Source organism: Eurypyga helias, unplaced genomic scaffold (genome assembly GCF_000690775.1).
Source record: "Eurypyga helias isolate BGI_N326 unplaced genomic scaffold, ASM69077v1 scaffold4546, whole genome shotgun sequence".
Classification (NCBI taxonomy): domain Eukaryota; kingdom Metazoa; phylum Chordata; class Aves; order Eurypygiformes; family Eurypygidae; genus Eurypyga; species Eurypyga helias.
Window position 1 is genome coordinate 1 of NW_010257078.1, and position 13106 is coordinate 13106.

Genomic DNA, 13106 nt, shown 5'->3' on the forward strand with positions numbered 1-13106 from the left:
ATTTTCCTAGCCGGACTTAAACCACAACACTGCACTACTAGGGGCAAATTGACAAAGGCGCTGTTTTACACTCAATATTTATCATTTCCTTTATGACAAGAAGGGAGAGGGAATCCTTTGCATTCCAGCATCTCTCTGCTGGTGGAATAATGGAAACACTATTTCCACAGTGCTTGCTACTCCACTAGATGTCACTACACTCTGCTCCACAACAATTTCAGCTTCTGTTCTAGTTACAAGTATTAACTGTGCAGCTGCAACTTTTCATCAAACGGTGAAACATGCCAGACTCGCAGAAACCTGAATTGTTATGATTCCAGACTACTGATGCTCATAGAAGATGTGTAAGAGGTACTTCAACTCAAAAGCTAACAGAAACAGCACAATCAATGCCCCTTAATCATTAAAAATCTACGTACGACACAAGTCAGTTAGCAGCCTACTCACTAAAGAATCCACAGGTTATGTTTTTACCTTAAGCTGATCAAGCCTGGTTGTCATCCCTTCAGGGACACTTTGTTGCCAGACTTCTTGAAACTCAGACAGATTGAATTTAACTGCATTTTGCAAAAGCATTTGTGCTATAGCTCTGCATATTTTATCTTCATGCATTTCAAAGTAAACCTCCCCTGCTGAGAAACAAAAAACAGGTTATCTTGGAGTCTTGCTTTTTGATAAGAGAACAGAGAACAGTATTTCCATGCCATTCTACAGCCTTCTACAAACCAAGCATCTTGGGTTTTTTTTTTCCTCAGGGAGTAACCTGACTTGGTATTACTTTGGATAAACGATGGTATCTTCTCATTCTCAAGAACAAATTAAGCAGAATATTAGGTGTGTGTGCAGCACTGTCCAAGCTACAGTATTCATTCATACCACTAAGTGTATTTGCCTCCCAGCTTTTCCCCTTTAACAGTAACACTGTTTCTCCTACATCTTTCATTCCTATTTCAGAAATGAAAGGCTTGTATTAACATGTTTGCTGTCTGCAGTTGAACAATCAAACAAAACTTTCACTTCCTTAATCATCCTTATAATATGAGATGATGAAGGGAATAATGAGAAACTATTTTCTTTCACAATGACTTGGCTAAAATTATCTGAACAACGTCAGGCATAAACACTTCCTTCCACTTTTCCAGTCATCTGGACTTCCTGCAATTCAAACTTGTTCCTTGTCAACCTGCCTAAATACATTAAGACAACATTCTGTGTCACTACAACTACCTTCCTGTGCACTTTAGGGTTGAGTGCAACTCCTGCTTCAGCCAAAGGTGAGATGAAAGCAACTGTGGGGAAGAATTCAGATTGAGAGTAAGGCACTGAAATGTCATGTCCATATGCGAGATGGGCAACGGAGATTTGATCAATACAATCAATGGATCTTGTGGTGCAGTTCAAGGGACCAGAGGCAGACATCTACGTCAGGAAAGCTGAATTCACGGTGATCTACATGCTACTGACTACTCACAATAGCACAATAATTGCTTAAATACCTGAGACCTCCTCGGGTATCTAAAAAGAGAGTCCATCTAAATTTTACTAGTGATCTGACCTTAGGCACAAAATTATGGCTTGTAGATGCCCAATAAATCACTTCAGGTACTTCTGATGGTTCCCATTTTTTCCCTAGTGTCTTGTACAGTTGAACAGTCCTTTATCCTATGAAACTTTCTCTAACAATTTTTAGCTCCCTGTTTGCTCCCTCCCTCCTTTTACTGGCGTTGTAGCAAATTCGTTTGGGCTGTCCCCACAAAATCTGCATTTACTCACGAATAACTATTTCCTTTACGCAAAATTAAAATACGCATGCTGTCCCCAGCTTACCATCATCCATGTATTTCCTTCCATAGCTTAAAAGAATATGTTCTATCATCTCTCTGAAAAACAATCACAAATCAAGGTTTAAAACTGTTCATTAGGACATTACAGAAAGAGTTACCAAGAAGATAATGAAGGAACAGTTAATGGAAAAAAATCAAGGACAATGGAGGATGGGACACATCTTCTTGGCTGAAATGAACAAATTGATAAAAACTAGAAGTAAGTTGAAAGAGAGCAAAAAGGGACAAAAAGGACAGAGGGAGTTAATTCACTAAGTCATCCCTAGAAGTCTATTCCACTTTCCAGCTATAAGTAGCAGGTGTAAGGATAATAAGGAAGAGACACTCTTGCGATGTCACCTCTTTCCAATCAGAAGGGATGCAAATCACCAATGTGGCAGTTAATTATGCCTTACTGAAGAGCAGGCATTTTTCTAAACCTCTGCCATAAAATTATAGCCTCGCTGCAGACACTGATGTGTCTAAAGCAAAACATCTTTTTCAGCCAAAAGCCAAATAAATGCTACATATTATAAACTGAAACTTTGTTTGAATGGTATTCTTAAATTATTCTGTGACTTCAAATGGCAGTACAATAAATGCAAATCTTAAGATGTGAATTCAGTATTATACCAGAAAATACACCACCATCTCAGACTTTACACAAGAGGTAAACAAAAGATTTTTGGCTTAGCTTCAGAACAAGTATTTCAAGATGGTCAGTAATTTACAGCTTAAGTAAGTATATGCTACTGCCTTCTTTTATAATTCAGCAGTAATGTTTCTGCTACTGAATCAATGGAAATATTACCAATAGACACTAAAATCAGTTTACTAACTTGTCTGTCTAAATTACTAATGCCCTTGTATATTTTAGTGCCAAAGAAAATATACCATTAACACCATGGTAACTGGAATCTAGAGTTATGAGACTATAATTCTAAGAAATAATTAATAACGGTTGCAGTTACTAGTAGTTAATAATGACTGTAGACAATTTTAAGTACTAAAAGTAATTGCTTACGTGGGCTCTAGAGATCCCAGTTCCTCAAGGCAGGTACGTAAAGGAACCTTACTTAAAGACCAGGACTCTGAGTCTATTAGCTGAGTCACATGATTCAAGAGTTTCATCTCATAGTCAAATCCTAGAATTCTCCAATATCCTGCCAAGGAGAAAACCACAAAACAGCGTTAGAAGGAAAATACCTTAGTTCTGTTTCCCTGAAAATACATCACAGGAATCTGGGCATTTAGGTCACACCTTTACAAAGCACAGCAATGGCATTCTGTCTTTTTCAGGACTCAAACTGAAAAAGAACAGAATACTAAGAGCAAATGTAATGGAGAAAGAAATTAAATCATCTCAGTTATTCATAACTGTTTATGTAGAACAAGTACCACAGATACAAAGACACTACAAATCCCATCCCAAAATGAATCAGGCCTGGAAAAAAGTAGTAATTAATTCAGGCATAGAACTGCATCAAGAGAACTGCCTGCACTGGCCCTGCAAAGTGGCAGTTCAGGTCCAGCCAATTTTCACCGAAATCCAGATGTGACAAAGCACAGATGTGGTACAACAGTGCTGTGCAGCTGTAAATTACAAGGAACGCCATCTGTGAGATTGTCCTCATCTACCTAATGGAACAGTACAGAGAAGATGGAGCAGAACTCTTCCCAAGGACGGGACAGCAGGCAACAAGCACAAGTTGCAACAAGGGAAATCCCAACTGAGTGTTAGAATTTTTTTCTCCTTACGGAGAGTCAAACACTAGACCAGGCTGGGCAGAGGCTGTGCAACCTCCATCCCGGGAAATACTCAGAACTCAACCAGCCAAGGCCCTGAGCAACCAGCTCCAATATGGCCCTGTTCTAAAGCAGGGGTTTGGATCTGATCACCTCCAGAGAGCACTTCTGTCTCGTATTTATTCTATGACTCTAGGACTGCTGTCACCTGGCATGAAGGTGAGGCCTTGGGCTTGGCCAAGTACAGGATGAGTAGGGCCCATCCCAGGGTAAGGCACTTGCTCCAGCCTTGCCTCACATGGTAGGAAGACTTCTGAGATAAACCCGGTCTGGGAGAAAGGACAGACTACGGAAGGGCTGGGGTTACCTAGGGATGAGCTATTTCTGGCTCTAGAACTGCAGAAAGCAGTACCCACTCATCCATGAAGAGAACAACCAGCCAAAAAATATCCGTGCTATGGGTGGGATACCCTGATGCCAGTATTTGAGAAGTAAAGAAGGAATAACCCTGGAAAAAGCCAGACTGGTCCATGACTGCTCACTTTTATCTTTTTGATCAGCTGCATAGCAGCAGAGGATAGAGTAAATATGGAAGCAGATTGTGGTACTTCGAAGTTACTTGCACCTTGAAAGAATGGGCCTTAGAAAAAGGACACAGATATTTTAGGGGAAAAAAGTAGGGTTATTTCCTCATAGGCACTAATATTCTTTAACGATGCATACCTTCAATTTTGCAAGCATTTATAACCTGCAATTGGTGCAGTATTTCTTCTTCGCTTGCTTGAATCAGACTTAACAAATCTTCTGTTGTATACTGCAACAAGGGAAAAAAAGAAGGAAATTAAGCAGGTTATCCTTACTCCACCTCTGCTTCAGCAAGCATGCTAAATGCATTATAAGTTATAATGAAAGAATAACTTAGAAAACTGACGGTTTCTTCCCCAGGATGAATTTTCTAAGGATTGCCACACTCTTTGAAACTTTTCCTGTAACTTACAACATTATCTCAAAGCGCTATTTCCTACAAAACCCAGTCTAACTACAGGGAAGTCTTTGTGTCATGCATAAGTAATGTATCTGTATTCCCAGGATGCCAAACTAACACAAGTAGGCATCATAACAAAAGTATCACAGCAAGAACAAAAAGTGAATGGGTTCTGCTTTCCTAAATCACATATTTTGATCTGTGAGATTCAAAGAGAAGGCAAAACAAAAATCACTTCTCACTTCTGGATAAGCCACAGCTCAGAACTCCAGCTTAATACCTCCACTGAGGGAAAGCCTCCTCCAGCGTGACCTCAGCAGTTGTGTTGTGTTTTGGTGCCTGCTAACCAAATAGCAGACATGTAGCACGGACACGGCGCAGTACATACAGCTTCTTGCAGAACAGTTACCTGGTGAGATGGGACAGTGCTGTGGAGACTGGGGTAAAGATGTAGGAGGCATGCGAGGAACAGAAGGTATCATGAGGAGTGAAGTAAAGGGAAAGAACACCAGACTTAAAACCATAGGAAATAAGGATTAATTGATTCCTTTATTCACCTTACAGCCTTTTTAATCAACTCTAGTATTAAAGTTTTGTTGATAATAGCATAAGAATATTTCCTATCAGAAAACAACTGGATTAAGTACTTGAGATCTATTAGACTCTGGGAACACAAACGTAACAAACCAACACTAAGTTTGGAACATCCACATGTTAAAAAAGCACTTAACGAATACAGAGAAGTCTCCTCTTACTGCTATGCCATTTCTATTACTATGTTGAAACATCACCAGGCTAAGTAGCACTGAACTCACATCAGTATTTCAGCAAAAGATGACCATATTACACAGTACTTTAAAAAACACCGGTATCGACTTAGAGCAAATATATCCCCTGATCAGTATGCTAGTGTGTTTGAGAGTTAGATACTGCCATTCAGACAAGACCCTGCACGGACTCCTTGATATCTGTGCCCCCTCTGAGGCCTGCCTAGCACTCCAACAGCTTTTTTAAGAAATCACTGCTCTCAGCTGTGATGCTTTTATCAGCTGCATCACCCTTGCAAATGGAATGGGTTGACTTGAATCATGTCCATAGCAGCAATTACCAGACAAGGATAAGAAACATTAAATACATTAACTCAGACACATTCAGTCCTTTGACTATGCCTTGCCATCTCACTATAAGACTGGCATTTTAATTTGGTGCATCCTGAGCAAGCTGTATATTAGCCTGTTTCTAAGTTTTCCCATAGTTTGCTAAATCACAACACTATGCATCAAGCTTCCTTACAGTAATTCCTTATAGTGCTACAGCTCCTTAAGGTTTTCTGGAGTTGTCTGTGTATGATAACAGTACAAACGACTGAAAACCATGAGAAGTTTACAGTAAGCTGCCAAAACATAGCAATTTGTTTGATAACAGGTTAAAGATAGCTTATTTGTTGCCGGTACCCAATAAATATTAAGTGTAAGCAAACAACACAGCAACAATTTTTACTACACATGTATTGTTTGGGATTCTAGTGAGAATTAGTCCCATAGGAAAGAGAGCTTCCCCATGGAGACCTTTCAGATTAAAGTTCCACCAGCAGCATAGCTAAGATATGTCTATATTTATCAGATATATCTAGTTGTTCTCCACTAAGCCTATACACGAAACATTCTCCTTCAAAACAAATCAGTCCTCAAACTAGGCACTAATGTCTGGAGAGACATTGACATGTATTTATAAAATTAATTTAATCAGTTTCAGTAAATACTATTGCATATGACATCTTTTTGTGTTGCTACCCTTTGGCAATGCTTAGAACTTCTGGACAATTTAAGCCCTTTTCCCTCTGCCATCCCTTATTTTGCTGCTATGTCCTTTTATGACTAGACCAGAGTAGGTAGGAAAATAAAAGGGGGAAAAGGCAATGCTGGGGGAAAGATTCTGAAACTTATCAGAAACTGGACTGTTAATGATCCAAGAGAGGCAGCATTTCTCTCCAAGGGAGAAAAGTAACATCTATGTTTGTACATGGAATCACACACAGATTGTTAGCATCAGCTTCAACTGAGCCTCAGTGTGAAATACTTGGGAGCAACCATTTCTGTTCTTAAAGTCAAAAGGAAAACCAACCAAACTAACAGAACTCCAGGATTTTTGCGAGCCTTTTATCTAAGATCACATGCTGTACAGCCCAGGTCTCTCCCTTACTAATTAGATCATAAATTGGATTTTAACCAAAACCAGTGCACCTGGAAACATAAAAGGGCAGCAGGGCAGGACTTTATTTGTGTTTTCCCTTCTTCTACTGTCAGTCTTATTCTCTGCCTTTTATCATCCTCATCATTCTCTGCAACTCCCTGCTACTCCGTGTAAATTACTGATTGGTAACTGACTTGTATGCGGGTGTCCTGGGACCCTACGTTTAGCTCATACATGACATGTTATACATGACGGCCCCAAAGGAGGAGGAAAGGCCAACAACACCTTAGCAGTCATATAACTCTCAAGGAATTAACAAAAGGTTCTGAAGACTCTCTTCAAGAAACTCCCCACGTAAAAAGGGAAATCCCCAGTGTCCTTCAGGGTCCTTCCTTTTCCTCTTTTTCCTAAAAAAAAAGTTGCTTACCTGCTACTCAGTGAAAGTGCTAATAATTACCAATTTGTTTAGAATAGTAGGCTTAAAAATTTAACTCAGAGCAGCACTATGAAACATAGGAGCAAAGGCATTTTTCTAGTTAAGAATGTATCTTCCCTTTAATTTGCCCGTTACCAATTATAAGAAAGTTATTTACATAGCTGATTTACCTTTGGAAGTGTTGAAGTCTGATCTTTCCAACTGTCTGGCCCTTCATATGGATCTTCCATTAAAAGCTTCCTCAGTTTCTTCAGTTTAGGTCGGCATCTCCTTAATTCCCAGTAGTTATTGGAAAAGCCAGCGATCTACAAGAAAAAACAGTGACTCTTAAAACACTTTAATCTACCATTTGGATTCAGAGAATCTTAGCAAAAATTACCAGCACCAAGTACCAATGTAGTCACTGAGAACAAGAATTTATTGATAGGGTAATTACTTTAAAGATGAAACAATCATAATATTTTCAAATAAAAAATTTACCACGGGCAAATCCGCTGTTGGTTGATAAGAATATGTTCATAGTGCACGACAAAGGGAACAACTCATCTCTACATGCAAACAATAGAATATCATACATATTCCTGCACAATCCTCATCAACATTTCTTTTCCTCTTAGAATTAAGTTATACTACTGCCAGAAAGCGCCTTCTGTATTATTGAGTATCCATCTTCCTCACTTCTTCCTGTGCTTGGGAGCTACTTTGTGGTCTTTTTACACCTTAATGAATCATCATATCACTAAGCTTAAGTAAAACAGACATTAACAAGACAGTAAGCTACGCCTGCACACAACTAACAAGACATCTCTGATCCTTGCTCTGATTCACAGAATCATTAAGGTTGGAAAAGGTCTACATGCCAGGTCTACATGCTCCTTGAACACCTTCAGGGATGGTGACTCCACCACTTCCCTGGGCAGCCTGTTCCAATGCCTGGCCACTCTTTCAGTGAAGAAGGTTTTCCTAATATCTAATCTAAACTTCCCCTGACGCAACTTGAGGCCATTTCCTCTTGTCCTATCACCAGTTACCTGGGAGAACAGGCCAGCACCTGCCTCCCTACAACCTCCTTTCAGGTAGCTGTAGAGAGAGATCAGGTCTCCCTCCCCTCAGCCTCCTCTTCTTTAGGCTAAACAGCCCCAGTTCCCTCAGCCACTCCTCAGAAGACTTATTCTCCAGACCCTTCCTCAGCTTTGTTGCCCTTCTCTGGACACACTCCAGCACCTCAGTGTCTTTCTTGCAGTGAGGGGCCCAAAACTGAACACAGTACTCGTGGTGTGGCCTCAGCAGTGCCAAGTACAGGGGCACAATCACTTCCCTGCTCCTGCTGACCACACTGTTCCTGATGCAGGCCAGGATGGCATTGGCCTTCTTGGCCACCTGGGCACACTGCCAGCTCACATTCAGCCAGATGTTGACCAACACCACCAGGTCCTTTTCTGCCTGACAGCTTTCCAGCCACTTGTCCCCAAGCCTGTAGTGCTGCCTGGGGTTGTTGTGACCTAAATGCAGGACTCGGCACTTGGCCTTATTTAACCTCATACAATTAGCCTCAGCCCATTGATCCAGCCTGTCCAGATCCCTCTGCAGAGCGTTCCTACCCTCCAGCAGATCAACACTTCCACCCAACTTGGTGTCATCTGCAAACTTACTGAGAGAGCACTCAATCCCCTCATCCAGATCACTGATAAGTATGTTAAATAAGACCAGCCTCAAGACTGAGCCCTGCAGGACACCACTTGTGACCGGCCAGCAGCCAGACTTCACTCCGATTCAACACACAAATGTAAAGCATGCAACAGGATACTCAATGATTCAACAGCACTAATCTAATAAAATTTTACCTTCAGAGTAATCCTGAAGTGTTTTGTGGGGTACAGCTTGGACTTCCTAGAAGATTCTTTGAAGTGGCCAGAGTATCAAGGGTCTTTCAGTATTTTTTCTGCTATTTACCAAATCAACAGAAGTGGGTACAGAATGGCAGAGGCAGATCAGGCTCCAGGTTTGTGACTCCTGACTCAACCACTAGCCCCTTGTAAAAAAGCCTCCAGATAGTACTTTAAAATACCCTAAATGCTCTACCAGACTACTTTTCTTTTTTTAAGGTCATCCATTAAAACCCCCTAAACTTTAAAATAATGTTCCATTTAAATCAACTATAAGCAAACCACCTTGTGCTTGTTTTGGCTGACATAGTTAATTTTCTTCATAGCAGTTAGTGTGGGGCTATGATTTGGATTTGTGCTGAGAAGAATCTTGATAACACTGATGTTTCAGTTGTTGCTAAGCAATGTTTACATTAAGCCAAGGATGTTTTCAGTTTCTCGTACTGCCCCAGCTGCTTCTCTACAAGAAGCTGGGAGAAGACACAGCCAGGAGAGCTGACCCAAACTGACCAGGGGACTATTTCATGCCATAAAGCATCATGCTCAGTATATAAGCTGAGGGGAGTTGGCCAAGGGAGGATGGCTGCTTGGGGACAGACTATTAATCACCAGGTGGTGAGCAATTGTGTTGTGCATCACTTGGTTGTGTATATTCTTTTACCAGTCTTATAATTCTTTCCTCTCCCTTCTGTCCTATTAAATTGTTTTTACCTCAACCCACTAGTTTTTTCCTGATTCTCACCTGGGGGTGGAGGGCATACCAGCCTGCTGTTGAGCTGCCATCTGAGGCTAAACCATGATATGCCTATATGTAGAAGTCCTATCCAAATTCTAATACAGAGAATGCTCTCAGTTTTTAATCTAACTATTCCATAGCTTACTTGGCAGAAAATTCAGATAAATACTGATTTCCTGACAAGCTTCTAAGCTTTTTTTCCCTCCTGCTATTTTGTCATATAGCATTTACCTAAGTGTTAGCTTTTTTCCCTGCCAAGTTCTTTTCTGAGCAATTTGGTAATGACAAGAAGGTACTCTGCATAGAAAAGAAAATAAATAATTCTAGTTTATAATCCAAAGCTCATAACTGGAGCTGGTCTGTGTGAGGTGAATAAAATGGCAGATGCTTTGACCGTATTAGCCTCACAAGTGGTACAAAGAGCAGCATCAAGACTTCAGGAGATGGGCAGTGAAGGCCCAAAATACTGTGTAAACCTAGTGTCTTTTTTGCTCTGTTTCACAATTTGCGGTGTCAATATCTGTCATGGTTTAACCCCAGCTGGCAACTAAGCACCACGCAGCTGCTCACTCGAGCCACTCAGCACCACACAGGCTGCATCCCCAGTGGGACGGGGGAGAGAATCAAAGAGTTAGAAGTGAGAAAACTCATGGGTGCAGACGAAGACAGTTTAATAGGCAAAGCAAAACAAGGAATTCATTCACCGCTTCCCATGGGCAGGCGTTCAGCCATTTCCAGGAAAACAGGGCGCCATCACACGTAACGGTTACTTGTGAAGACAAATGTCGTAAATCTGGACATCCCCCCCTTCCTTCTCCTTCCCCCAGCTCTATATGCTGAGCACATCATATGATGTGGGATATCCCACTGGACAGTTGGGATCAGCTGTCCCAGCTGTGCCCCCTCACAAATTCTTGTGCACCTCCAGCCTCCTCGCTGGTGGGGTGGCGTGAGGAGCAGAAAAGGCCTTGACTCTGTGTAAGCACTGCTCAGCAGTGACAAAAACAACTCTGTGTTATCAACACTGTTTTCTGCACAAATCCAAAACACAGCCCCATGCCAGCTGCTGTGAAGAAAACTAACTGTATTCCAGCCAAAACCAGCAAATACACCAGGAAACATTTTTAAAAACATTAAGGAAGCTCTTAGAAACACAACTATAAGAGTAATTGCTAAGGAAATCACAGATATTGGGTTTGCATGGCAATGTTGCCAAGCCCATCAGTGATGGCAGTAGTGCCTCTGGGATAATGTGGTTAAGAAAGGGAAAAATGACTGTGCAGCAGCAGTCAGAAGAGAGGAGTGAGAATGTGCAAGAGAAACAACTCTGGAGACACCAAGGTCAGTGGAGAAGGAGGGGGAGAAGGTGCTCCAGGCACCACTGCAGACTCCCCAGCAGCCCGTGGTGCAGACCATGGTGAGACAGGCTGTGCCCTGCAGCCATGGAGGGTCACGGCGGAGCCCTACCCACGCTGCCAGCCTGGTGCTGCATATGAAGCGCCTCAAATAAGCTGATTTTGGTGCCCAGATGGACAGCTGGAGAGGATGTGTGAGCTGCTCACCGAGCTGCAAGAATGCCTCTCCTGCTGTTTGGGAGATAACCCTGACGCCAGCCAGGCCTTCCAGCTGCGGCAAAGCCTGCTCTTCAACAGACTCCCGTGGATTTGCGTCGAGCAGATGGCCAAGCCTGGTGTCTGCCTGGCACACATTGCCAGTGTGGTGGCCCTGGCCAAGGCGCCGTGCCACAGCTACCTGACCGCCATGCTGCAGCCTGCTCCCCTCTACCCACAGAGGATCTTCCAGCATCAACTGAGCTCTGTTGTGCCTGCTTCCCTGCTTGTGTGCCTCTGCCCAGGTGCTGCTTTGGGGATCCCCCCAGTTGGCAAGGTAACAAAAATAACTTTATTCTTTGCATTTCATCCATGGTTTTGTAGTTGTTCCTGCATCCTGCCTGTGCCAGCTCACACATCACCATCTTTATTATGTTGACATGTGTGACCTCAGAGGACTAGTGAGATCATTAAACATAGTAATAGTCTTCCATATTCTTTTTTTGCTTTCTCATTAATCTACTTCGGTTTGAATTTCCTTTTTCTATTAGCTGAACTGCTGAATTCATGGAAGAAATAATGTTGTTCTGGTTATTATATTCATTTAAGGAAAAGCAGGATTACTCCTCAATGATGTCATTATAACCATTACAGCAAATAATGACCTAGGAATAATATCTGCCTAACTATTTTTAGTAGAATTTTATTAACTATGATTCAGAAGAACAGACATCAATGTATTCTTTAAACTGAGAACTCTCAAATTATTCACTCCAACAAATCTTTCCAAATGCTGGTTAAGAGTCACCTGTGAATGCATTTCTGTGTTTAAGAAAATAACACTCAGGCATGACACGGTATAATCTGCTGTTCGGAGGAAAGCACTCCTACGAATCAATGTGCAAACAGCTTATTTTAAAAATAGCTGCTAAGACTAAGAAATGAGATTTTCTTTGAAAGTTTTTGATACCTACCACAAGTAATTAATATCCTCTGAAAATAAACCAAAGTTTTAATTTCTTAGAACAATAATTATCATACATTATTGATAAAGTTCAGTTGCCTAAAGAAGGGCCCTAGAGCCATTTTGGACACCCGAAGATACAGGGTGCCCCCTGTGTATAAAGCAAATTTATAAAGACATCCCAGGAGGGGTTGTTCAGTATACGAGTAGCCTACAGGAGACTCATTCTTCTGCAGTGACCAATACCACAGGGCATCTAAAAGGGCATTAGGAGCCTTTGTTTAGGCAACTGAACCCCAGCTGGGCCTCATATATGCATCTTGGTTAAAACAGAAGAAATCATAAAGAATAAATAGTAGAGAATTAAAGCAAACAAACAAAAACCCATAAAGACATACCTGTGAATGAATAATATTACAAGATGCTTGATCTGCATTCAGCTGTTCTGGCGTTTTGCAACCAGGAATAAACAGCAGCATATTTGAGGTATCTGCTATTTTCATGTCGTAAGTTTTATCTTTGCTGCACAACACTGCTTTTTCATCCTTTTCACCACGGATTACAAGGCTGAAAAAAAATAGCACAGAAATAAAGATGTATTTTTATCCCTATTTCAGGACAAACACCTATTAAACTTGTCTGATATTTTTTCACATTTATATATTAGTAAAGAATTTATAAACTGCTGTTCCATTTGGTTGCAGCACTCATAGTATACCAAAATATAAATATGTAATTGTCAATTAATCTAAAGTATCTTAATACCTAAGCACAAGTACAGGCTCGG

The 13106-nt window shown here is 41.2% G+C and overlaps 1 protein-coding gene across 1 annotated transcript; it reads right to left on the minus strand.

The window, feature by feature from the left end:
* Window positions 1–474: 474 nt before the first annotated feature.
* Window positions 475–12886, minus strand: DSCC1 (DNA replication and sister chromatid cohesion 1; the record flags this gene model as incomplete). The annotated part of the gene is made up of 6 exons (XM_010153867.1): window positions 475–629; window positions 1828–1880; window positions 2848–2986; window positions 4293–4383; window positions 7354–7488; window positions 12718–12886. Coding segments are annotated over 6 exons (742 nt in total), but the record flags the coding sequence as incomplete, so codon positions are not given.
* Between the last annotated feature and the right edge of the window lie 220 nt (window positions 12887–13106).